Source organism: Girardinichthys multiradiatus, chromosome 23, assembly GCF_021462225.1.
Source record: "Girardinichthys multiradiatus isolate DD_20200921_A chromosome 23, DD_fGirMul_XY1, whole genome shotgun sequence".
Classification (NCBI taxonomy): Eukaryota; Metazoa; Chordata; class Actinopteri; order Cyprinodontiformes; family Goodeidae; genus Girardinichthys; species Girardinichthys multiradiatus.
In genome coordinates, this window is record NC_061815.1 from 27171968 (window position 1) to 27195937 (window position 23970).

Sequence of the window (23970 nt, forward strand, 5' to 3'; positions counted from 1 at the left end):
GTGGGATGGGAGAAGAATGATGCCAGTGATGCTGTTTCTCTTAACATAACTGTAATTAAAATGTCAATTTTATCAACATAAATCAGTTACTCTTTCATCTAATCAGTTCAACCAAAGGCCAACCAAAGCATCTCAGCAAAAAAGTATTTTAATTACATGGAAGTGATTATCAGCTTCACAAATTCTCACACTCCATGCCTTTGTGTCCTTGTTTACACTTGATTACACACAGTTTGTGTGATGATATTTAAATGTGTTTTTAGGTTTCATGCTATGATTTAGCATCTTTAAGTTACCTGAACAACTTTGAAACAGAAAATGAAATCAGTGTTTAATTTAACCAGACCTTCTGCATTTTATGTTTGTGTCATATTATGAAAAGCTCTAGACATGATCTACCCATGTACTGCAAACATGATATTGTCTTGGATTGCCTTTGGAGTAATATTTTTCAACTCTGGTCTTCAATGAATGCTGTTCTGCATGTTTTTGATATTTCCCTACTTCAGCACACCTAATTTCAATTGATGACTGATTAACAGGCTTTTACTGAGTTGCAATCATCTAAATCAGGTGTGTCCAGGCAGAGAAACATCTAAAACGTGCAGGGCAGTGTGCCTTGAGGACCAGGGTTGAAAAACACAGTTTTAGAGAATCAATGTTTGAACTCAACGTTCACTGAATAAATGTTAACATAGGAAGTATTAACATTTAGGACAGTCTAGACAATGCAACTCTTAATGGTGTTGACAAATTAATGCAAAATGTGTTAATCTTTGATAGCATAACATAGTTCATCAACATCTGTGATATATCTTTTATACCACAATCACATTATTGCTTTTCTGCGTTGTATTCCAATGGATTATAAAAAAATGTGGCTTCAGGTAAATAGCACCATAGTCACATGCGGCCAGCAAATGGAGCAAGGGTAGCAACTGCTCCCCCATTTTAAAAATTGTGGTATTTTGCACAATATTGGACTATTCAGTTGGAGGCTACAGACTGCTTAGACCCTTAAAGTATGCAGTAGCAATTTATGAAGGCATGCAGGAATTATGCCGTACATGTCTGTTGCAGAACAGAACAGGTGGTCAATGAGGGTGGGCTGTGGTGGGCTTATAGCTATGTATTTCTTCAACTTTTCTCCCCATTTTAAATCATTTTAAAACATAAACAGGTGCTAGTGGGTCCAGCAACACCTATTTGTACATCTGATACTGTAGAATATGTTCCAGCTGGACATGCCAAAAAATACAGTGGTATGAGCATATGTGCAACTGCCAAAAAATGCATAAGTGCTACACAAATGTATCACCAATCATCTGGTACTGTTTAGTTTATCTAATGCTACACCATGCACAAACTCTGTCTCCACTGATAAAAATGTCCTCACCTTAATATTGTGAATTCTTGAAGTGGCTGAAGTAGCAGACAATTTGGCCCTTCCTTCTAAGTAGTTCAGTTAATTATTACTTGACCACTTGGACGCTCGAATAGACTGCTTATTGAGCACTAACCTTTTAGCCCTAGATACGTAGGTGAGTAATATGTATAGGAAAAGAAAAAAATTAGATGATGACTCTACATCAAAAGTAACTGACAAGAGCACAGAATAGAATCTAATGTACGGACTCTGTCTTTATTACTGGAGATAAGAGTTCACAACAATAGTTAGTAATTCAGAAGGGGAAGTCCAAAAAAACGAGTCAAAGGTCAAAAATCCAAGGGTACATGACAAACAACAAATGCTGGATTGCTAACAGAAATCAAGAAAAACTAGCAAAGAAAGGAGGAAACCTGCAGGCCTACATAGGGGAGAAGGAAATTACAAACCAGGTGTAACACATAAGGGTAGGATCAGGGAGACATGTGAGGGGGGAGGCAAGGAAAACTAAAACAAGAATAGGCACTTCTTTATGTAGTAGCACACACATTTATGTTATGCATCCCAATAAACATGCAATGCGTGTAAAAAGGTCACATCTGGAGTGATGTACTTCATATACTTAAGTGATAGGACTTAATGTTTCACAAAGTGCACTTCTTTTCTTTTAAGATACACCAACAACTGTGGAGCAATATAAAACAAGTGTGACAGCAGCATAGGCAAACAATATTACTAAGGGACAAAAATACAAATCAATTGAAAATGAAATATTTAAAATGTTTTCATATATAATGATATTATGATAGATAAAGACAATTGTTTTACCATTGTCAAATACAGCATGCTTCATTGTTTTTTTTTCCATGTCTTTATGTGTGTCGACATTTGTCATTTCTGCAGTCGCAGCTCATACAGAACTGGCCAAGACATTAACAACTGCTCCGCCTGCCAGAAGACGGCCTGCATCATTTACAGGTAACCAAAATAAATAAATGAAATTAATGTCACATCCCAAGGATAGACAACTCAAAATTAGCTGGATGTTTTTTTAGCTTTTTGCCTCTCCAGTACTCTCTCTTCATTGTTTCCTTGCACTTATATGACTAATTAACTCCTAAATTTATTTTACAAGAAAAAAAACATTAGGAGTTTCCTAAAGAACTGCTTATGGAATGCAAACTTTATACTACAGGCGAATGATTTATCCACAAAGTTACTTACGTTTAAAAAATGTCCTATGCAAACAAGCCAAATATTCAGGGACTTAGAAGATGCATCTGTACAGCTACAGCCATCTAATATGTAACTCACCTAAATAAGTAACACAACTGTTCTATACAATTCGGAAAGCTACTCCCTTAGATCAGCTCTATTTTAATCCTCCTCTTACTTCCATCAAATCTTATATTTCATTCACATAGCTTTATTATGAATAGTATTCCATCTGTTCATCTGTTGCTTGCAACGTTTTTGCCATCACTGCCCAACATTAAGCCAAGAGGTGCACATATAATGGAGAAATGCAGATTCTCATACTGTATGTTGCGTTATGATAAAAGACAAAAAAACAAAAAAACAAAAAACCCCAATACATTCACAGGCACACAGCAGGCTTGAAATAAATAGATGTAGTTTACAGTCAACAGAAAAACTCCCTTGCAGGCCTAGTTCTCTTTTTAGACTTGTAAACTATCTCTGTGTTTATATAAATCATTCACTTTATCTAGTTTACTGTGTGTCTAACCCTGAGGACAAAGAAATGTTTCTGAATACCATTGTTTCTTTAATTCTCTTTAACTTTGTAAGCCATTTACTTCAGGGCCTCACAGCTTGTTTTTCTTACATTAATGCACCTCTCTTTTCTTTATAGCTCATTTGCAGCTGGTTCCCCTTCTTTTTCCATCCATTCTTTCATTTTGATCTAAAGCAGCAGCAGAATTATTTTCCCATTAAGTGATAATTAACATCAAGGGGGAGGGACAGTTACATGAAAACAGACTCCACGTATGAATCCAGACTGATCAACACACATGCGTTTATATGGATATATGATGAGAAATATGCAGTTACATTAAATAAAACATAGTGAAACTTAAAGAGTTTGCAAATTAATTAGTTTGTTATAAAATAATTATTTAATAAGCACTGAATCCTAATGGAACCATGTCAAAAATGACCCCACCTCTCACACACCAATTCCTGCACCAGCCTCCAGGCCATACACTTGACCTTAAGTATGATAAAAACTGTTCAACTCAGATCCAGTTTACTTTTTCTCTCAAATATAAAAGTGTATAGTGAGCTTTTGTTGCCTTTTTTCTGAGCTAAAACACAAAATTTTAGCATGACAAAGACTGACCACCATCTTTTGAACAGAAATTAGGATGTGACTGCACTTTAAATTACACAGCATTTCACTTAAATGGAAAACACACAAAAAGCTTTGTATGCAAATTTAATCACAACCTCCAGAGGCATTTTCACAGACAGTGAAATGGTAATAAATTTGATCAAACTCAATGGAAAGGTAGGGAAAATAGCTTCTAAGAAACCACTAACTGCAGTGAGTATACAGAGTGGCCACTTAACAAGAATGTAAAAAAGAGATATGACTATATAAGAAATGACTAGTAATTAAGTAGGTAAAACTTTTTTTATATAGACCCTTTCAAGATATAAAATTACAAAGTGCTTCACAAAAGTTAACAATGCATAAAAAACAAGAGAAATGAACAAAAAGCTGATTTAAAAATATTTGTTTTTAACTGACTTTTAAAAGGGCCAACAGAGTTCCAGAGTCTGCAGCAACTGAACAGGATGCTCTGCTTCCTTTGACTTAGTATTGGGCACCACCAGCAGGCCCTGTTCATATGACCTTGGGGACCTGCCAGGGACATATGGTGCAAAAGCCCTCTGATGTAACCTAGTGCCCATCTATGAAGAAAATACTACTCAAAAACAACATAGCAATAATTTGGTTGTTGTTAGATATGTTCAGCTGAGTAAAAAGGAAAGGACATAGCAGAATATACCTACAAGCAGAGGATAATTTATGAGTGGGGCTGAAACATCCATCTAAATGATTTGCATTGGAAAAAAACAGGGGTTTGACAGAGGCTGGCTTAAAGGAGATCCTCTATCGTTGTCAGTTCTAATGAATCTTTAAGATGTGAGACAAAGTGAAAGAGTAATATTAGAAGGCTGGTGTTTACACCCAAAACTTAAACAACATAAATGCACATTAAATATATAGGTCTTCTGCAAACCTGCCAATCAAAGTTCTACTGTCACTTTTTTCTTCCTGAGCAATGAACTACTATGGAAACATACATTATGTGTCATATCCACACATGTAATGCATAAACCTTTTCCACTGCATGTTAATCCTACTTCATCCTATTTCAACTACAAAATAAAATATAAAAAAATAAAATAAAAAAATGTCACAGCTTTTATCAAGGATACAAGGATACATGTAACAACAATACAATGGCAAACAAGTTGTTGAATTGATATTGAAATAGACAGTCTGCAGTGTGAATTACAAGTATGAGGATTTTTCGACAATGACCGAATTCCACTATCGATATAAGTGCAACAGTTAGGACTAAAATCCAGATTGTGTTGGAATTTTCTGTTCTGTCGGTAGCTCACTTAACCATGATAAAATACTTACTATGCAGAAGACTTACTAGGATACAGGAATAGGCAACTGGTTTTCAGACATTAATTTAGTACTGCTCTGTTTTAATTACATGCTATATGAACAAACATCAGCAGGAAAATAACTAATGTGTCAGCAGCAACAACCTAAATGTTAAGATTTTTTTTTTTTTGCATGATTTTATGTCTTTTTTAGTTTACTGTCTGCCATTAAAAGAGGCAGTTTATAGAGAAATATATTTCATAAATTGTTTTACCTTTTTGTATGCAAACAGCTACCAAAATGTAGCAGCCCTTAAAGCTATCATTGACAGGTTCCCTCCTAGTAAAATTGCAGAAAAAGATCATACAGCCTTCTCTCTACAGTCATATTAATAAATTAGATTTTTGAAAAATTTGTTTATTTCAGTACCTCAGTTCACATTATATAGACTAATTAAACATACTGATGTTTTCAAGCCTTTATTTCTGTTAATTATGATTATTTTGATGAAAACACAACATTTAAAATTTTAATATTACATCAGACCAATTGAAAAAAAGACATTTTAATACAGAAATATGGGCTTAATGAACAGTGTGTTTAATACCTGCTTAAAGATTATTTTCTAATCTGAAAAACAAGCCTCATTAGAACACATATTCTAATTGATTAAGTAAGACTGTAAAGAATGTAGAAATGTTAGCAGTGTAACGATACATCCAGCACAACACAATAGATAACCTGAAATAACCATAAAAAGATGTCCATAGACATCCAGTTTTTGGAGGATTAATCAAATGTAATAATTAAGGTTGAAAATATATATTTCAAGTCATCTGGCCAAGAGATTGCTCATTGGGTCAAATTCAGAACAAGCGAACATGCTAAAGTTAACATTAGCATGATTTGTTAGTTCCTTTGCTGCAAACATATGATGGTCATTTTCATCTGAATTACTGTCCAGCTGTGGTACAGTACTTTTAGTGCACAAGAGGATGAGTTTCCGGATCACCTTGCACTGTATAAAAATATATGGTTGAAGTTTTGAACAAAACAAAATGGCTGACTCACATTCTAAGTAGTGATTGAGGAGGCAATTCAAACCGCAATAGAGACACAATGAGACATAAATTAAGATTGACAAAAAAAAAAGATCTATTCCAAGACATCTAAGACAATAAAAACTAAATGTTGGTCTGATGAGGAACTTCTTGTATTGTGTGTGGTATAGTTTAATCAAAGAACAGTATCTACTTGTATGTGTTGTCTAAATTTTAACTATTATTGTTATAATTTCTTTATGAAGACATCTTCCTTCCTCTATGCCGAGTAGGACTTTAGCTTCCTCTTTTACTAAATTATTTCTCCCTTCCTTTTCTTTATCTCTGAGGGTTTTTTTTTTTTTTCAGGGAGCCCAGATAGGTCATATTTTACTTGTCAGTATCTCTGGTAGCACTCATACCTCTCAGTTTATTGTCTGTCCTTTAATCTGTAGTGCACTCTAGTTTTATTTATTCGGCGTTACATCTTTCAAACATTCCACAGCATCACTTTTCCTCATTACTTAGCTGTGAGCCTTTACTGAGGGATGTAGTACTGTACGTGTTGTTTAGCAGAGCAGTGCATCTGTGCCTTTATACTGTGTTTCTCAGTGAGTATTTATGTTGTGGCATTTGGATATAGGAGGAGGGAAGGATGGTTAGTAGTATCTGCTCTCCTTGCCTCATCATGTGCCTCATTAACCCCAGATGCCAGGCCCTGTTCAGCTCCACCCCTTTAATCCAGCTCAGCATACTGCCGCCCACACACAAACACACAAATACTGTTACCAAAATGGAGCGAGAAGCTCATACACTACTACATTATGACCTGCAGCGATGGGCACTTCAGAGAAACGGAGCGCAAGAGAGAGACGAGAGGGGAGAGGGAATGAGACCATAGAAAAAGAGAGCCAGGAGGGTCTGCTTTGAACAGTTCCGAAGAGTAAAGAAGTTCCTCCCTCACTCCTTCCTTAAGCTCCTCCATTGTGCAAATGTTCCTCTCTTCTCTTTCTAGATCCCCTTTTCATTCTCCTCCCACTCTCATCTCACCAGTCTGTGATCTACTGGTGCATGAAGTGCAGAGGTATACTCTGGACGTGAAATGAGTGCTGAGTTGAGCCCTGTTTGAAAGCATGGGTGTGTGCTGAAGGTGCATACATCCTAAGTTAAAAGCACAATTTAATTTCAGATGCATTTTGCAACCCTCTGTAGTGCAATGTCAGCATTTTGTGACTATTGTGACTGTGATAAAAACTTTTTCACATACTTGTTCTACTTATCCTTACATTTTTCATTTAATCTTTCTTCTTTTTACACAGTTTAACTAGTTTAAATATATTCAACTTGAATATAGAGAAACCCAGCCTCAACTCGTAATCCTACTTTTTCTATTTTTTCCTTTTCTTCTTTTTCACTCGATCTCTGTCTCCCCTCTCCAGTGTGGAGCATGATTTCCGACAGCAGGAGGGACACTTCCAGGGGGTGATTGAAGCCCTCGAGGGTGAATATGATGTGCCTGCCCCAACTCAGACCAAGCCCACGCCAGCTCCCTTGTCCTCCAGCCGCCCCAACACCAAGGCACGTGTCAAGAAACTGCGCAAGAAGTGTTTCTGGTGGCTCTAAGTGTCACAGAAATCATAAACACCTTTCTGGGTAGCAGGTGCAGGTGTACTTAATTATATTTCACATGAACCAAAATGTTCTGCTGTGGCGGAAATGTCTTCATGTGGATGTGCAAAGAGCAAAAGTTTCATCAGACCCAAACCGAAATGTTCTTTCCAAAAGTTTCCATGTAAGTGGATTTTTGTCTGCAGCTGCTTATCCTAGGGCCTGACAGAATATAATGGTAAGCACGCAGGCAAAATACAGAGACAAAAAGGAATACCATTGTTTCTTTAAAGCCACAGAGAAGCCACAGAGATTTCCCCTCAGCCTGAAAAGATGACCCTGTTTTTTGCAACAAGAAAAAGACTTCATGGGATACAGCAATTCTTCAGCTAACTTACAATTAGAGTAAGGATGCTATTTTTTAAACCAAAGCTATAGAGGATAAATGAGGATTAACTAAGACTTCATACAAATGGCTTGAGTAACTGACTAAATTGATGGACAGATCTATGGGCTGTTGCAGCAATAAGCAGAAGACTTCATGTAAATCCATGGATTTTAACTGCTTGCAATATTCATTTGGAAGTCTTGACCGCTGAAATGTGAATGTAGCAGCACTTGTATTACTAGAGACATGCTGGGGAATACGAGCTGATGACCCATCTGGAAACACAATGCTTGCTCAACGGAGAATGAACTCGGAATACATGAAGGGACAATGTGATAGGAAGTTGATGAAAGACTGACAAGTCTGTGTCAGATAATTAAAATAAATCTGTCAACGCTGGCTGACAGAGTGATTGATTCTCTCTTTTATTTTTCATCCAAAAACGGAAAGCTCAGTTTGTTTTTAAAGAGTTTCACACAGTGTGCATACAAATACTTGCACAAAAAGGGTTTATGAGCACTGACTTACACCTTCAATAAACCAACTGAATCACAAGACATAACTTCCCTACATATGCATGCATAAAGTCAAAATTTATTCCACTTGCGATCCAGACCATCTATCACTTTGCTTTTAAAACTTAGCGAGCATTAATAATGTAGAACTGCATCATTATTTATGCCTTTGGAGTCAATACGGTAAAACTGATTTAAGATCAAGAGTTAAACTAAAAGTTTAGGTCTGAATTTTTCTTGAATGACTCAAAAAGAACAGAAGGATTATTTGTTCAGGTACTGCAAATGTTTCTCAAAAAGTTCAAAAATTATTAGGTAGTAAAATTTTGAGAATTTATGCAACACTGGGTATAATGACAATGGAAACACAATTAACATGGGAAGGGATGCATAAATTAGTAAAAATAAAAGCTGTTTAGGTTCTGCATTGTTCGCTTCTCTACCATCTATGTACAAAGAGGGCATTTTTTTTTTATACTCTCACATTATTTGTACCAAGCTTGATTCCTAGCCATTGAGGGTATAACCACTAATCTTACAAAGGCCTACTTCAGAATGTTGTGGCTGACAAGTTGCCCCCAATTAGAATCCTGGATGACAGCACACTCACTAATTATCCAATCTATATCCAGAATGCCCTGTCATAGCATTTTTCTAATCTGTTCCTTAACAGCGCGTCAGCTCCAGCAAAGCCCTCTCCTCTGATCTTCCACTTGTATGTCCAATAAAACGTGTATTTTGAACAAAAGTTGCTGTTGTGACCATGCTTTGTGTTTTAGAATGACAATGAATGTTGCACTGTACATAAAGAAGTGGAGGATTTCTTCGGGTCAACTTTAAACAATAGATGTGATATGATGAAGACAAATCCTTCATAAATCTATGTAAAGCCAATCTATGATGAAATATCTACAGATCTACGGCATAAGGGCGGATGGATAACACATTTAGATAATCAATAGGAAATAAATTCTGCAATCACAAAGATTTTTTCATTCCCCATTTTTCTTTTTTTTTAGCTTATCCAGACATGGAAAATACTTTGATTAGATCCCACGCTTTTCCATTTCTTCCAATGTAGGAACCCTGGATCTAAATAAGAAGGAATGATAGTATGTACTTACAATCAGGGCGTGCTCTCGGCCCATCGTGATGACTGTTCTGTTGATTATCCGCAGCAGAGACACCACTATGTCTTGGATATGCCGAAATGTTTCTTCCTAATGGAAACAGATGATAAAACAAAACAATTGCAAAAGGAATAAGATTAGGAAAATCCGGGGGGAAATATATTAAAGTCAAGAGATCCTTTAATTTCTCTGATAAAAATGTAAAAAACACATACAGATTAGTGTACTGCACACTAAAAAAGAATGTCACATTACCTCTTAAGGCATTTCACTTCTAATAGTGTAAACCTTTTTGGATTTTTTTGATCATATTTTATTCAATTTGATGTCAGTGTTAGCTAATCAACACTGTAGCACATTTCTAATAAATAAATAAACTATAAATAAACAACTATGTACCGTCGCTGATAATAATTCTTTCATTTACATCATAGAACTCTATCCAGCAAGATGGCAGGCCTGTGTGAGTTTTCAGAGCATGCAGCAGGCCTCACAGAATCAAAGGTACATGTTACATAAAATGTGTGTGGGGCATTTCCAAAATACTCAATAGAGTCCATCAGACCTCTGTGTCGAGACAATCATTATGTCCCAACTGCATTCAGTACATCACATACAAGCAGTGTTGTTATGTGCCATCCTCAACATGTTGTTATCCATAATAGATTCTGATGATCAGCAGATCAGACCAAGATTTGAGGATCACAAAGTCGTGCAAATTGTCTTCCACCACCAAACTCATGCTGCTGCTCTTTGCTGGGCATGTCACACTCAGTTCTTGATTATCTTTCTTCCCATACATACAGGCCCTTCTCAAAAAATTAGCATATTGTGATAAAGTTCATTATTTTCCATAATGTCATGATGAAAATTTAACATACATATATTTTAGATTCATTGCACACTAACTGAAATATTTCAGGTCTTTTATTGTCTTAATATGGATGATTTTGGCATACAGCTCATGAAAACCCAAAATTCCTATCTCACAAAATTAGCATATCATTAAAAGGGTCTCTAAACGAGCTATGAACCTAATCATCTGAATCAACGAGTTAACTCTAGACACCTGCAAAAGATTCCTGAGGCCTTTAAAACTCCCAGCCTGGTTCATCACTCAAAACCCCAATCATGGGTAAGACTGCCGACCTGACTGCTGTCCAGAAGGCCACTATTGACACCCTCAAGCAAGAGGGTAAGACACAGAAAGAAATTTCTGAACGAATAGGCTGTTCCCAGAGTGCTGTATCAAGGCACCTCAGTGGGAAGTCTGTGGGAAGGAAAAAGTGTGGCAGAAAACACTGCACAACGAGAAGAGGTGACCGGACCCTGAGGAAGATTGTGGAGAAGGGCCGATTCCAGACCTTGGGGGACCTGCGGAAGCAGTGGACTGAGTCTGGAGTAGAAACATCCAGAGCCACTGTGCACAGGCGTGTGCAGGAAATGGGCTACAGGTGCCGCATTCCCCAGGTCAAGCCACTTTTGAACCAGAAACAGCGGCAGAAGCGCCTGACCTGGGCTACAGAGAAGCAGCACTGGACTGTTGCTCAGTGGTCCAAAGTACTTTTTTCGGATGAAATATGCTAATTTTGTGAGATAGGAATTTTGGGTTTTCATGAGCTGTATGCCAAAATCATCCGTATTAAGACAATAAAGGACCTGAAATATTTCAATTAGTGTGCAATGATTCGAAAATATATGAATATTAAATTTTCATCATTACATTATAGAAAATAATGAACTTTATCACGATATGCTAATTTTTTGAGAAGGACCTGTATTATGGCCCATAAACCCTTGACTTTCTCCCAATGTGAGGAAGGTCAACTTCAACTCTCTTTTTTGTGTCGACAGTGACCATCACACCTAAGAAATTAATACTTTTGATACATGCATGTGGATTTTCTGAACAGATCTGTTTTCTACTACATTTTTAACCTCTTTGAACCTACATTCCTATTACATTTCTTCCACCTCCTCTGTCTGAGGAAAACATCAGAGTTCTGGTCAAATTAGTTTCATGGCAAGAGAGAGCCTTGCAGGTTTAAATAAATACATTTCGTGTTAAAAAATTAAAAGGAAAGAAGTAAAACTATCTGTAGCACCATAAAAGTTTGTTCATACTCAATCACATAAAGTGTATTTCTTAAATATGAAGTGTACATTTTCTAAATCTCTTTTAGTTGACATTGCATTATCATTGTAAATCTTTTATTCCAGACTGTAAAATAACAGATTTAGACAATTAGGGCAAAAAACAACAAACCAAGCAATAACTAGTCATAGTTTTCGAATGTGACAGAAATTTGTGGGATACTCTCTAATACTGCCGGGTATGAATGTGTGTTGTATTTGTGAAGCTCTTTAAGGATAACATGACCAAAATGTATGTAAAAAAGGAGGATTCAAAACTAAGAGATGTAGACAGAAAAACACATCTGTTGACCTTTTTCCAATGTTTTTTTGTGCACGTGTGCCAGCATGACGGCAGATTATTTGAAGCATCTGACAAATATTAGGTAGATATGATTAAACTACATTAAAAGCAGTGACTCACCACCCAGGGGCATGGGCAAGATAAACAACTATGTATGTGTGTGTTGTCCTGCACACACACACACACACACAAACACACACACACACAAACTCAGGATGGCTGAGGAGCAGCTGTTAAGACTAAATAAATCAGTAAATCTTTCTGGCTCACAGTAGGTATTTTGGCTTCCTGGAAAGACGTCCTCTAACAGGCAGAGACCCGGAAGAGCACTAAGAGGTAAAATGCTTCTTATCTTGGCCAAAGTATATTTTTCAAATCTACTGGCAAAACAAATTAAACATATTAAAAATAACAAACAAATGCAATATTACATTAAATCCTAGAATTAGTCATGTTTGGGTTGAATATGGGTTGATATTTATGAAACAATACACAATTTGGATGAATGTTGCTGAGAGGCCAAATCACACAGGGTGTTATGAGCGGCATAGTGGCAGAATGTGAAATGTGCCAAATGCTCATCAGAAACATAATATATATTATTGAACAAGGATCCTATGCTTTTCTATGTTCTACTAAGATGGTTAATTCTTAGTATACAGTATAAGAACATCCAATGCACGTACCTGTACATAATGGGGAAAGTGACTGAATCTTTGAAAAATATTGCCTTTTTTTATTGGGACTTTTCAAGCCTCTCAAGGACACCAAGGACAAATAAATTATGAAATTTCCAAACCACCAAACATTCAAAAGTTGATACAAGATAGAAAATAAAAAATCTACCATATTAGAACTACTAAAAAAAAAGAAAATACAAATGTAAAATAGGAGGAAATAAAAGGATTGGTAAGTTGAGAGAGCTGGGTATCATCAGAGTAAGAATCAGAAATGTTTGTTATATTCCTTAAAAATGGTCCAAGAAGTAACAAATAAACAATAAACAAAAAGGAGCCAAATATAGAGCCCTGGGGAACACAACTGACAACTGGACAACTGTTGTTTTTTCCTTAACAGTTTCAGCAGGAGGTACTTAACACTTTGCAGTGCAAAGGCTAAATGCTTTTTTTTGTTTGTTTGTTTTAAAACATGCTATATTTTACATATTAAACCCATGCCTTCTGTATATACCTAGCTTAGTGACAATATCTGGTAAGACTACATCATTAGGTGGACCACAGTAATTTATTTAGCAAATTTAACCAAATATCCTCAATAATTACCAAAAGGTTGCATCAAGAATTGGAAGATATTCAAGTACAAGTTTGTTTTTCTATTACCTCTTGCTAGTTTGCTCTAAAAGCTGCTAGAGGTTTTGTCGACACAGCTTTTTCCCCTGCTGCTGTTCTTGTCCACTCTCCAAGAAAAAAGTAGTTATTCTCTAACAAAACAATTGTTTTTAGGTGTGTGGTAGGAAAAAAGAAGGAAGGCTCTGATAAGCAACGCTTGTCTTGCTCTGTCAGTATCCCCTTTTTACACACATGCTCACAATCAGCATACACAATTGAAAGTGACAAAGTCACTTAGAAATTTAAGGCAAAAACCAATAGACACGAGCATCTGTCTTTCACATAATCTTTTCGCCTGTCTTTATTTTTCTCCCTGAATATCAATGTGGTTTGAGGACATCTGTGGTGTGACAATTTAATTAGGTACCACCCATAGTGAGAAACCAAGAACCGTGAAAAATCCAAGAAAATGAGGGGTACAAGATAGATAGATAGATAGATAGATAGATAGATAGATAGATAGATAGATAGATAGATAGATAGATAGATAGATAGATAGATAGATAGATAGATAGATAGATAGATAGATAGATAGATAGATAGATAGATAGATAGATAGATAGATAGATAGATAGATAGATAGATAGATAGATAGATAGATAGATAGATAGATAGATAGATAGATAGATAGATAGATAGATAGATAGATAGATAGATAGATAGATAGATAGATAGATAGATAGATAGATAGATAGATAGATAGATAGATAGATAGATAGATAGATAGATAGATAGATAGATAGATAGATAGATAGATAGATTATCCAAGAAGAGATGGATTGTCACTAACTACAAAGCGGGTGGTCCTTCCACTGCCCTAAAGAAGATGACATTTGAAACCACAGCACCAGGCACTAAATGAATGTACCGGTACCGAGGAACCGCCTGCCGCAGCTGTTACATAGAAAGCGGGCCACCACGTCTTCTCTGTTAATCAGACCTCCTAAATTCAATGTGCTCTCCTGTTTATCAGAACAGTTCACAGTAAAATGTTGTCTCTGAGCAGAGAAAACTGGTTTGGGATAAAATTATTTTAAGATTGCCCCGTTTTACTGGTGTTCTCCCTTTCAATTTCCTAACTTTCCCAAAAATATGTCCTCTAGTCCTTAAAAACATGCTAAATTGTTTCTTCTGTTTTCCCGGCCAGCGCCAAAAAGCTGCTAAGCTACCATTTGTTCTGCTGTGTTTATGGCATAGCTTGTTCTGTTCATGTTGCCATCAGGCGTAGCACGGCCCAGCGCTCATACGGAGTTGCTGTTAACTGAGTTGCTAACTCCAAATGTGACAGTTTGTTTGTTCATCATCTTGTGAATCCTTTTTTTGCTGCCATCTTGGTAGTACGACACTCCATTCAATCAGTCACTGTGATAGTTAGTTAACACAACATTGAGCTAAACAGAAATATACAGTAGCACTAGATAAAGAGGGAAAAGACAAAATATAAACCTTAGGGAATAAACTAGAATACACATGGAACAACCTAGGATAGTATGCACAAGGACTAACAAAGAAAGCAACATCTATCTAATGATAAAGAACGCAACATATAGCAAAATAAGGAACATAATGAACAAAAATGAAAAACACCTAACACCCAAGAATTATGATACTGAGAGATGTTCAACTATTATTTATTGATAATCAGGTGGTGCCCCAACTTTTAATTAAAAGTACTAAGTTTGTTAATAATTGCTTTTGGCACTTATAAAATAGCTATTCATAGCTAAACCAAAATATTGCTGCACAACATGTATCTCATGGAATTAACTCCATTCCTGTTCACTTATTACATTTGCTCTTTTTTTTCCCAATGCTTCTCTTCTCTTGGCTCATGCTTCATTAGCACATTCAAATAAATAAAGCCAAAAAAAGCCATATCTCCACTTCAAAGTCTAGGCAGGCTTTCAACAACTTGCACAGGCAATTAAAAAGCCCTCATCCTGATGCTGATTATGTGTTTGTTTTGCATGTGAGTGTGCCTGTGCATTTATATTAAAGGTGTTCAGTTCAAGAGCTTACTTTGATTTGATTCAATAAAATACAAGCAACATGTGTCAGACAAAATGAAGTAATTGGTCAAGGCCAGTTGAGGTCTCCTCACTGCACAACTGGATGACAACAGGACAACATTAGCAATAGAGCATATGTATGTTTAAATTTATCCTCTGATAAAGAGGAGCCATTGACAAATATCACAAAAACTTCCATGTACCAGATAATGTAATATTTGATTATATTTGAAATTTAAGTTAAACCAGGCAAGGAGAGACAATTTAATCATCAGTTATATTCATGGATCTGGCTTCACTGTCAGCAGATACAGTAGCTTTTATAACTGTGGCTGACTTTTTAATCTTATTTCTCATCTATTATTAAATTTAGATTAGGGCCACATACAGTTTGGCTTTATTGCTGCTTGCTGTTCAGTAACCTGAGCACATCTCCAGTGACCATGTAGTATTTTGTAATTTTGTGTCCTTACTGACAGCTGAAGAAAACGCAGGAGAAAACGTTGTTTTATCCAAATAGTTTCTCCTCAAACTTGTGATAAAAGCAACAGGTCCAAGCTTTTCTTGGCCTGCAGATTTGGATTCTGCAATATAACTTTATCTTTGTTACGATAAGCGATCATATAACATTCTATTCTTAGTCAATATAATAAATCCCCCACTGTGTAACTTACCACATTTCTTCTGCTAAGGACCTCCAGAATATTGTTGAGAAGCTCCAAACTGTTTCTCCTCTCATCATGAGGACCATCAGCCATGCTGGCCAGTGCACCACTCAGCTCCCGCAGCATCATGGGTAATAACACATCACGGCATTCTGTGAAAAAGGAAGAACAAATGTCTAAAGATGGTTTTAAAGGTTGAAGGTAAACATTATTACCCTCAAGGGGCAATTTGTTGTTCAGACAGCAGTCACATAAAAACATGCACACAACAAGAACATTAATAGAAAAAAGGTGAGTTCATCCTCACACTGTCAAGTTCACCAAGCTGTAAGCAGCAGAAAAAAAGATTTTTTTCAGTCTGTTCATTCTACAGTGTAGCATCCTATACCTCCTTCCTGAAAGTAGCAGAAGGAATTCTCCCTATAAGGGCTGGCTGCCATCAGCCAAGATGATTATAGTCTTCTGTACAGATCTGGTTTCAGCCAAAAACAAGATTTGTGTTTGGCTGAAAGTTACCCGTGCCATGCAGATAAAAGAAAAGGTAAGAATAGACTTAATAAAACAAGAATAATATATTCTAATAAAAAAAGAAATTACATTAAACATAATATTATTTGTTTGATAAGCAGACTAATTGCAAAATACAGATTATCTAACTGGAGGCAGAGGGCAAAAAATATATTTAAAAGGCACAACAACAAGGTTGCATCCAAACTAATCCCTCTGTGGACATCTTTTCCACAAAGGAAAAAAGTCAATGATTTACATCCATTGCTGCTGCTCCTTTAAACAAAGGTGAACCCACACAGCTATGAAAAATGATGCTACTGGACCCCCAAGAAGAACGTCAAATCTACCTCCAGACAGCACAACGAGGTTGTATCAATCAAGAATATTTACTGTCCAATTCATGTCACTCTGCTGCTTTCTCAGATATACAGTCAACACATTAATCTCAATTGTCTAACATTTTTTTGTTTTTGCGTATCTCTCGAATTAATCTTAGTCTTCATTTCTTCAGCAAGTGAGGAACCACTTTGTTATTGTGCTCCCTGTTTCACTGTTAGGAAGAACAGATACAAACTACCAAGTAAAATTGTGACTTAAAGATTGGTCTTGGTAGAATTTGTGTTTTTTTATTATATTTGTACATTTGTGTGAATATTGAAATATTGTCATAGCTCCATCATTAGTGAACACATAAAATACAAAAATATATTTTGAGAGACTAAATAGCATAAATGAATTCAGTAAAGCTCTATAGACATAATCCAACAATTCACTAAGATATGGCTGTTATTGGTGATGGGTGATAAATCAAATGAAAAATTTTACACCCCATGGAGTCATTCTTCTTTAATTATGTTTGCCAACGAAATTTTACCTGCTTTTGACAATATTAAAATCTTTTTGTTTTTTTGTTTTTTTTACATAGTTTAACCTGCAGTTTCTCAGAAAATGAACTACATTTTTTTGAACAGAGATGCTGACATTTTCAGGTTTTTTTCATGTAAACATTTTTTAATTCTCTTCAAATTTTAACATTTTAATAGGATAGGTACTTTATTTTCCCAAATTAGATGGCTTGCTCAGTGAGTGTAATGTGAAATTTTCCATTCACATTATCTTTAAAACAAAAATTAAAACAAACAATTTCCATCTAAACATACTTTAAAACAGACAATATGGAGACACTATAAACACCAACAAAATCCTTTGCAACCAGAGGCTCTGGTGCATAATACCCGATAATGCACAAAGGAGAAGTTCTGTAATGATAAAACATCTTTTAATACAAGAAATACAAATTGACCAGGCCTACTGATGAAAAAAAATGAAAACAAACTGTTGCTTTAATGATTGTTTAGGAAACTGTTTACTTTTGGTATTCAGGGCTGTTTTGTCAAGGTTTTGTTTTAAAAGGGTAGGAATACCTTCTACCTCAAGGTAACGGTTTAAAAGCCAGGGATATTTTTAATTATTGAGAATATGTTCTGCTGGTGATTTAATGCTGTAGATGCCTTGTAAGTTACTCAGATTGATGCCCAGCTTCTTACTAGTAGTAGCTACTATTTTAAGTGTGCGTTTTTGTGCTTCTGTTTAGTCACCAAACCACTCCTTGTGCAAAATGGGGCCTGAACATCAAACATCAAATCCTACCTGAAACTGCTGGAAAAGGATAAGCGTTAATACAGTAAGATTGTGATTCACGCTGGCAGTAATGACACCCGGTTAGGTCAATCGGAGGTCACCGTTAGTGTTGCTTCGGTGTGTAAGTTTGCCAAAACAATGTCGGACTCCGTAATTTTCTCTGGTCCCCTCCCCGATCTGACTAGTGACGACATGTTTAGCCGCATGCTGTCATTCAACCGCTGGCTGTCTAAGCGGTGTCCAGAAAACAATGTGGGCTACATTGATAATTGGCAAACATTTTGGGGAAAACCTGGTCTGATCCGGACAGACGGCATCCATCCCACTTTGGATGGAGCAGCTCTTCTTTCTAGGAATCTGGCCGAATTTATTAGTTCTCCAAAACTCTGACAACCCAGGGTTCAGACCAGGAAGCGGGGTCGTAGTTTAACACTCCTCTCTGCAGCTTCTGTACTGCTACCCACCCATTACCCTATTAAGACAGTGTCACGCCCACGGCCAAAATTGAATAGATTAAAAAATAATCTCAATCGATGAAATCAGGAAAATCTAATAAAAATAAACACAACTCAAACTAAAAAGAAAAAGAAAACAATTAAATGTGGCTTACTGAACATAAGATCTCTCTCTTCAAAGACTTTGCTAGTTAGTGACCTGATTTGTGACAATTAGATTATTTTATTTTGCCTCCCTGAAACCTGGCTGCAGCAAGAGGATTATGTTACTATAAATGAGTCAACTCCTACTAATTATTTAAATTTTCACATTCCTCGAAATACTGAGCGAGGAGGAGTAGCAACCATCTCTCAGTCTGATTTATTGACTAGTCCCAGACCAATCAATAGCTACAACTTTTTGAATATTTAATCCTAATTTTCCTCATCCAAATTGCAAAGCACTAAAACCACTTCTGTTTGTTGTTTTGTACCGTCCACCAGGTCCTTACTCTCAATTTTTAGATCAGTTTTCAGACCTTTTATCTTAATTAGTGTTAAATACAGATAAGGTTATTATAGTGGGGGATTTTAACATTCATGTTGACACTGAAAGTGATAGCTTAAATATAGCATTTAATGTTATCTTAGACTCGATTGGGTTTGCTCAAAACATTAACAAACCTACTCACCTTTGTCTTCATTCTCTGGACCTTGTGCTGACATATGGCATTGAGTGTAAAGACATAACAATATTTCCTCATGATCCTGTCCTGTCTGACCTTTTTTTAATAACCTTTGAGATTAATTTAATTGAGTACTCCACACCTGAAAGAAAATTTCATTATAGTAGATCATTATCAGACAATGCTGTAACAACCTCTAAAGAATCTGTTCCACTTTTAATTTCCTCATTATCACCGAATAGCACACTGGAGGGCAATAATTTTGTTTCTTCCCCTTCACAAATTGATTTTTTTGTTCATAGTGTTACTTCATCATTGCGTGGTGCATTAGACAATGCAGCCCCCTTGAAAAAGAAGGTAATTATTCATAGGAGGCTAGCTCCTTGGTTTAATTCAGAGCTGCATACTTTAAAGCACAATGTTAGAAAATTGGAGAGAAAATGGTGCTCTACACACCTAGAGGATTCCTACTTAATCTGGAAAAATAGTCTACTGTTGTATAAAAAGACACTTCACCAAGCTAGAACAGCTTATTTCTCATCATTAATAGAAGAGAACAAGAATAATCCTAGGTTTCTCTTTAGTACAGTTGTTAAACTTACACAGAGTCATAGCTCTGTTGAGCCATCCATTCCCTTAGCTCTCAGCAGTCATGACTTTATGGGATTCTTCCAAAATAAAATTGATTCTATTAAAAACAAAATCTTTGACATACTCCCGAAGATGATTACTTCATCCTCAGCAAGTGAGACAACATTGGAAATAACTGTAGAACCTTATCTGTGTTTGGACTGTTTTGATCCTGTGGAGCTTCCTGAGTTATCAGAAATATTAGCTTCATCTAAACCTTCAACTTGTATGTTAGACCCTATCCCAACCAAATTATTTAAGGAAGTGTTCCCTCTGATTACCAGCCCCATTTTAGATATGATTAATCTATCTTTAGTAAATGGATATGTACCACAGGCTTTTAAGTTAACTGTAATTAAACCTTTACTTAAGAAACCTTCGCTTGATCGAAATGACTTGAAAAATTACAGACCTATATCCAATCTTCCATTCTTATCTACAATTCTTGAGAAAATAGTTGCTAATCAAATGTGTGAGCATTTACACAGCAATGACCTGTTTGAAGAGTTTCAGTCAGGCTTCAGAGCTCATCATAGCACTGAAACAGCTCTGCTGAAAGTCACTAATGATATTCTTATGGCCTCAGATAATGGACTTGTGTCTGTACTGGTTCTGTTAGATCTCAGTGCTGCATTTGATACAGTCGACCATAATATTCTCTTAGAAAGGCTGTAATATGCTGTAGGGATCAGGGGAACAGCGCTAGGCTGGTTTAAATCTTATTTGTCTAACAGATTCCAGTTTGTTCATGTAAATGATAAATCATCTTTAAACTCCAGGGTTAATTGTGGAGTACCACAGGGTTCAGTACTTGGGCCAATTCTCTTTACTATATATATGCTTCCAATAGGTCAAATTATCAGTCAGCATAGAATAAATTTTCACTGTTACACTGATGACACTCAGCTTTACTTATCCATGAATCCTGATGAGCCCAACCAGTTAGATAGACTACAAGCATGTCTTGAAGACATAAAAACTTGGATGACTTTAAATTTTCAGCTTCTAAATTTAGACAAGACAGAAGTTGTCGTCTTTGGACCGGAGTCTTTAAAAAAGAAACTGCTTAGTCAATCACTTAACCTGGATGGCACTAAATTGACCTCCGATAACAAAATAAAAACCTTGGTGTTATTTTTGACCAGGACATGTCATTTAAATCCCATATTAAACAGGTTTCTAGGGTTTCCTTCTTTCATCTCCGGAACATTGCCAAAATTAAAAATATCCTGTCCAGGAGTGACGCTGAAAAACTAGTCCATGCATTTGTTACTTCAAGGCTGGACTATTGTAATTCGTTACTATCAGGATGTCCACAAAATGCAGTTAAAAGCCTTCAGCTGATTCAAAATGCTGCAAGAGTTCTGATGAAAATTAAAAAGAGAGATCATATTTCTCCTATTTTAGCTTCCCTTCATTGGCTCCCTGTTAAATCCAGAGTAGAATTTAAAATTCTCCTCCTCACATATAAAGCCCTTAATGATCTAGCTCCATCATACATCAAAGATCTGATTGTTCCGTACATTCCTAACAGAGCACTTCGTTCTCAGACTGCTGGTTTACTGGTGGTTTTACAGAGTCTCTAGAAGTAGAATGGGAGCCAGATCCTTTAGTTATCAGGCTCCTCTCCTGTGGAACCAGCTCCCAGTTTTAGTCCGTGAGGCAGACACCTTGTGTACTTTTAAGGCTAGGCTTAAAACTTTCCTTTTTGATAAAGCTTATAGTTAGAGTGGCTTAGGTTATCCTGAGCTATCTTCCGTATTTTTTACCTCCATCTTCTTCTCTCCCTGTTGGATGGAGTAAGGGGGAGTCAGGTTTAGCCTAAACCGGCTCAGTTATGGTTGAGGTGCAAACACACCCTCCATTTCTGCTACTTGTATGACCCCGTCTCTTTTCCAATGGTTATGGTCAATCTGACAGAGAGAGGTATCCCAATCGTGGTTTTTAGTACAACAATGGCCATCAGTGGGCTCTAGATGGACAAACTGTCTACTTTTAAGGCTAGGCTTAAAACTTTCCTTTTTGATAAAGCTTATAGTTAGAGTGGCTTAGGTTATCCTGAGCTATCTCTGTAGTTATGCTGCTATAGGCTTAGGCTGCTGGAGGACAGAATGACCACTTTCACCCTCTTTGCTACATTCTCACACTACTCTCTAATTCTGCATTATTTGCTGTTATTTCAGTTTTTAACTTTATGTTCTCCCTCTGTTCTCTTCCTAGAAGCTACACCTGGCCTGACTCTGTGTCTACCTGTGACACCTTTCTGGAGAGGGGCATCGTCCAAGCTTCTGCTGGCAACAACTTAATGCTCACCCTCTACCGATGATCCACATAGCCCTGTCTTTCAGTGTTTAACCCTTTCTCTCTCCTAGACATGGCAATTGACTGAGCTTTTACTGTGACTAACTCTATGTGTTCTCTTTCAGACTCTTACCTTAAAAACTGGTTCAGAGTTTATCTGTTCTTTCTTCCTGGATGAAACAACTAAAGGAGCTACATCCATTAACATTTACTTTTCCTTCCCATAGAAAGGACTCCTGGATCAGTGCTTCTTTGTTCTCTTTGTGTCTCTGCTCTGTTCTCTCTAACCCCCAGTCGGTCGTGGCAGATGGCCGCTCACACTGAGCCTGGTTCTGCTGGAGGTTTCTTTCTGTTAGAAGGGAGTTTTTCCTCTCCACTGTCGCTACATGCATGCTCAGTATGAGGGATTGTTGCAAAGTCAACGCCAGTGACTGTCCACTGTCTCTACATGCTCATCTGGGAGGAGGGAATGCTGCAAGTCACTGACTGGATGCAATCTGCTGGGTTTCCTTAGACAGAAAAACTTTTTATCCAATTTGAATAAATAACTAACTTTGACTGCACTGTTCAATGGTTAGGATTAATTGGAATGTATGTACCTGACTGTTGTGAAGTGCCTTGAGACAACATGTGTTGTGAATTGGCGCTATATAAATAAACTGAATTGAATTGAATTGGAACCAACTTTAAATAAATAAAAAGTTAAAGGCTTTACTGTTTATTTTTCTTTTCTGACTTCTATGTATTGGCTTCAACTTGTTGTGTTGCTCCATTGCACAACACAACACTGAAGCAATCAATAGCTGAACTCCAACACATACAGGTCCTTCTCAAAATATTAGCATATTGTGATAAAGTTCATTATTTTCCATAATGTCATGATGAAAATTTAACATTCATATATTTTAGATTCATTGCACACTAACTGAAATATTTCAGGTCGTTTATTGTCTTAATACGGATGATTTTGGCATACAGCTCATGAAAACCCAAAATTCCTATCTCACAAAATTAGCATATCATTAAAAGGGTCTCTAAACGAGCTATGAACCTAATCATCTGAATCAACAAGTTAACTCTAAACACCTGCAAAAGATTCCTGAGGCCTTTAAAACTCCCAGCCTGGTTCATCACTCAAAACCCCAATCATGGGTAAGACTGCCGACCTGACTGCTGTCCAGAAGGCCACTATTGACACCCTCAAGCAAGAGGGTAAGACAGAGAAAGACATTTCTGAACGAATAGGCTGTTCCCAGAGTGCTGTATCAAGGCACCTCAGTGGGAAGTCTGTGGGAAGGACAAAGTGTGGCAGAAAACGCTGCACAACGAGAAGAAGTGACCGGACCCTGAGGAAGATTGTGGAGAAGGGCCGATTCCAGACCTTGGGGGACCTGCGGAAGCAGTGGACTGAGTCTGGAGTAGAAACATCCAGAGCCACCGTGCACAGGCGTGTGCAGGAAATGGGCTACAGGTGCCGCATTCCCCAGGTCAAGCCACTTTTGAACCAGAAACAGCGGCAGAAGCGCCTGACCTGGGCTACAGAGAAGCAGCACTGGACTGTTGCTCAGTGGTCCAAAGTACTTTTTTCGGA

The 23970-nt window shown here is 36.9% G+C and overlaps 2 protein-coding genes across 5 annotated transcripts in view; one reads left to right on the forward strand and one right to left on the reverse strand.

Moving 5' to 3' along the window:
- The window catches only part of LOC124860245, a 36479-nt gene extending 27144 nt beyond the window's left edge, over positions 1 to 9335 (forward strand). For all 3 annotated transcript variants that reach the window (XM_047353370.1, XM_047353372.1, XM_047353371.1), the window contains 2 exons: positions 2291 to 2365; positions 7516 to 9335. In XM_047353370.1, the coding sequence (XP_047209326.1) occupies positions 2291 to 2365; positions 7516 to 7699 (259 nt within the window). In that variant the 3' untranslated portion in view covers positions 7700 to 9335. The remainder of the gene's footprint in view (positions 1 to 2290; positions 2366 to 7515) is intronic.
- LOC124860244 (dedicator of cytokinesis protein 2-like) overlaps positions 1 to 23970 on the reverse strand; it is a 143451-nt gene that overhangs the window by 65087 nt on the left and 54394 nt on the right. For both annotated transcript variants that reach the window (XM_047353367.1, XM_047353368.1), the window contains 2 exons: positions 16187 to 16329; positions 9712 to 9807 (listed from right to left, as the gene is read on the reverse strand). In XM_047353367.1, the coding sequence (XP_047209323.1) occupies positions 9712 to 9807; positions 16187 to 16329 (239 nt within the window). The remainder of the gene's footprint in view (positions 1 to 9711; positions 9808 to 16186; positions 16330 to 23970) is intronic.